The 3944-nt window shown below is 40.8% G+C and overlaps 1 protein-coding gene across 1 annotated transcript in view; it reads right to left on the bottom strand.

Moving 5' to 3' along the window:
• Positions 1-3944, bottom strand: part of SMPX (small muscle protein X-linked) — a 51382-nt gene that overhangs the window by 34681 nt on the left and 12757 nt on the right. The window contains exon 3 of the mRNA XM_007469300.1: positions 1021-1107. Coding sequence (XP_007469362.1) covers positions 1021-1107 — 87 coding nt within the window. The remainder of the gene's footprint in view (positions 1-1020; positions 1108-3944) is intronic.

The raw sequence follows: 3944 nt of genomic DNA, 5'->3' as shown, positions 1-3944 counted from the left end.
GGGGCGCAACGGGGTGTGCGCCCCGGACCCCCAAAAAAAAAAAAAAAAAAAAAAAAAAAAAAAATTATCTTTCTATTTATAGGAGGCTGGAACGACTAACTTAGGACCACATCAGGAATTATTTATGAGAGAAAAAGGTTAGATGCAGGACAACCAGTTTTATTAGCAAATACCAAAAAGGTCACCTACAAAAGTTTAAAAAGCCTTTTCACCTTTTAAAAAAGATAAAATACAGTTTGCAATACCCTGTGGCTCTATTGCTCTAAGACCTTAACTTTTGTTTTAGAATCAGACCTTCCAGCTTTCATCAGAAAAGTAAGAATTGAGGAAAAAATATAAACATTTGGGCAGGGAACTATATTTATTGCACCCATGATGAATTTTAGCCCCCATTTTAGAAGATTGGGTATTTGAATTTGGAGGAAAGGAAAAGAAAGAAAGGGAGGGAAAAATACAGAAATTGATAGACTCCTTTGCAAGTTCCTCTTTTCAAAGGAAATACCCAGAGATTGGGGCTTTTTGTTTGAATCCACAAGTAATTTCAAGTGCTTATTATTACCTGCGTTCCCACTGGGGTTCGTCACTCATCAGAAGCCGTACTACATACATCCAGCTAGATTGAATAAAACCTTCAGAGTGAAAACTTAGCAAGCTACTGACTGTTGCTGAACCAAGAGCATCTGAGAGGTTCCCCCTCCCCCTACACACACACACACGCACACGCACACACACACAAGAAGATACACGCAATCAATAAACTAGATGCTAAACTCAGCATCTTCAAGTACCTGGGCCAGGCACTTAGATTTGGCTGGAGGGAAGTGAGGGTCAGTGTGTTTCGTGGCTGATTGAGCAAGACAACCAAAGAAATGTATGCACTACATGATGACTCCTTGACCCACATCCATTTGTGCCCTCCTTGTCCTGGAAAGCTGGCCCTCGCCTTGCCTCTGCCCTCCTCTAGTCAGGATGTTGGAGGAGAAAGATGGTGCTGAGCTCTGCCAGCTCAGTTCTCCTTACCTCCTCCGTTTCCGGAGTACATTCTTTTCTTCTGGGGGGTTGCCCAGCTCCTGGCCGAAAGGCTCCCATTGGGATATTGATATTTGCCTAAAAGAGAAAACAGGGAAGATTTAGCGTAAGGAAAGTAAGAAATTGCAATGACACTCTGAGATGGTAATCATTGTGAGGCAAAACAAATCTGAAAAGTACGTCTTTAAAGCTTTTTACCTCAAGAAAATTGCTATGACAGTACAAAAATATGCCAAGGAAAATTTGACTTCCATTTATTCCAGATTTCTTGTACTCATCCTTAGGTCTGTGCAGTGACTTCACAGTTCCCTATTGGCTGGAAGAATTGGAAGACAGTTTGTTCTGGCTGTTGCCCTCCTGTGGTGCCTAATATTTTCCGCTCTCTGGGATGAGGAAAGAACACATAATGATAGGAAAGGAGGCCATGGCATTTGCAGAAACCATCCCACATCTTAGCCCTCCTTCAGCTTGCTTCAGATTTACCACGGGAGGGGGGCAATCACACCTCCCAAACCACCTCCTCCCTCCCATAATGTCCTAAGGCTATTCTAGCACTGCCTTAGGTCTCTGTAATTTGACACTCTTTTACTTTCTCCCCAACACCCCACTGTGTGGGTCAGTGTGTAATGAGAGTGCTGGAAAGTCAAGTTCATTGGTATCACAGTTCATAGATTTTTGTCCTTTATTAAGATGCAATACCAATTTCTACCCACAGTAAACAAAATACCTTCCAGAAAACATGAAATATGCTAAACATTAAATTATGTAAGGAAAATACCGACATACTAGTTCAAACTTGGGAAAGAGAATATGTAAATTTGAATTTTGTCCATACTTCTTCCCCTGGCATCAAAAGGCAAGAATGTTTAATGCAGACCAAAATCATCTTCACCCGGGAGTACCACTCACATAAAGCAAAAGCATTACAACTTTTTTTTAAGGCAGAATGTATTTTTTTCCACTTGAGATGAAGTGTTGCCTTATGAGTAGTTGGATTTGTGGGCTTGAAAAGTTGAAATTGCACTCTGATGTTATGAATGAAAATGATGCCCGAGCAAAGGGAGCAACATATTTTATTACCGTGTGACTCAGTTTGGGCAATTTTGGTACCACACCAAACAAAATCATTAGGAAGTGTGGTATTTGGAACTGCCTGATATGAGCTTTGTTGCCAGGGGAATGTTTAACTCAAGACACAGGAAACATCCAGTGTCCGTGTTCATGCAACATGGTGGATCCATGTTCTGCTCCGTAGAACAGGAGGTGACTTTTTCCACATAGGACTTTAAAGCTTTCTTCCCTCCTAGAATAATGATGATCCCACAGAAAGGAAACAGATCCAAAGTGTTTGTGGTGGGTATCAAGAGAGGTACATCACCATTCCTAGGGCCAACAAGCCGAAGTATTTGGGGTCAGTATGTATCATATATGCTAAAATATAAGTGCAGCACAATTTTAGAGGGAAGCATTTTGGAAAAACTAAGGCTGAGCCTTCTATGCTATTCCTCTGTTTAATGGAAATATCAGGTGGCCTAGAGTGGGGGGAAGGGGAGGTATAAGACAAGGGGGAAAACACGTCTTCTATGGTGGCAAATATGGTAGCATACTTCATGAAGTCCAAGATGCACCTCTTTTAATATCTCTGAAATCAGAGCGTGTCTTACAGTCAATGGTATCTTAAATTTTTAATGGGCACGCTTGTTTTATTTCTTAGGACATAAAATACTGTATTTTACAATTGACAGTGTCTTAGATAGGATGAAATATCATTAGGGTCCTGAAATAAGATCAAAACAATGTAAGTAAGACTCACCGAAGATGATGTATATTGAACCAATAACTATTTCCATTACTACAGTTTGGATGAAAGAGGGGAAAAGTTGATATAGGGACTATTTGGAAGACAGTTAACTGGCTAAAAGTTTAATTAGATCACCACTACCCTGACCCATTTATTAAGCATGTACAGAGGGCATCTTCCTAATGGGAAGTTCAAGTTAAATAAAGTATTGTTTCTGAAAGATATGATTGTTAAACTAACCCATTTAATCAAGTGTGTATGCTCTATGGTGGGTTGTAGTTTTCAGTAATGGAACATGTAAAAATCGTCCAGGATGATGTATTCACTAAAGCACATGCTATGGAAATGCCACCTTTTCTTGCTCAGAGATGGATTTTAGGAATGCATGTAGCCTCTCCATGGTACCTGGGTGGCTATGGTAGTGAAAAAAGCCCAATGCTAGGAGTGGCTATAGATTCTCTGTACTTGAAAGAGTGACAACTGCTCTGGGTCTTGTCTTCCCCACTTGTTTAATGTGAATGTTAGGCTTCACTAATGGAACCCTTCTTGGCCATGGAACCCTTCTTTTCAGTAAAGTGTTGTGAGAATATGTAAAATGCAAACTAGGTGGAGGTGGAGCTGCTCTGGCCAAGGTTGCAGGGAGCCCAGACCCCATCTGCTTCCCCCAAGCCCTGGACCGTGAGCACTTCTAAGGAACTTGGGGGCCCAAATCTGACAACCATTGAAAGAGATCACCCCTAAGTGAATGAGTATTGATGTGCATTTAAAATTAAAATGTTCACTCTGCCCACTGTTAAGATGTCTGTAATTTACTTTAAACTACTTTAGCATGGACAGTGTGATATTTTATACTCACAGGTTGGTTTAACTACAACTGTAGGGAACACTGTTGCTCTCATTGGGAGTTCATCCTCCTGGGGTGGTTAGGTGGTAAAATATCACTAAGACCACGTTCCCCAGATTGCTGCTCCAAGTGTTTTCTGTTAGGTTTATCTCCACCAATAACCGAGGCTTTAATGTTTGCATAAATGGCAGAAAATCAGTGAAATAATGGAATGACTATTAGAAATGGCTTGTCTTGATGAAGTTGGAGGAGGTTAAGATTGTAGAGTGG

This window comes from Lipotes vexillifer, unplaced genomic scaffold (genome assembly GCF_000442215.2).
Source record: "Lipotes vexillifer unplaced genomic scaffold, Lipotes_vexillifer_v1.1 scaffold1442, whole genome shotgun sequence".
NCBI classification, from domain to species: Eukaryota; Metazoa; Chordata; class Mammalia; order Artiodactyla; family Lipotidae; genus Lipotes; species Lipotes vexillifer.
The sequence above is the reverse complement of the archived record's forward strand: the minus strand, read 5'-3'. Positions and strand labels throughout refer to the sequence as shown.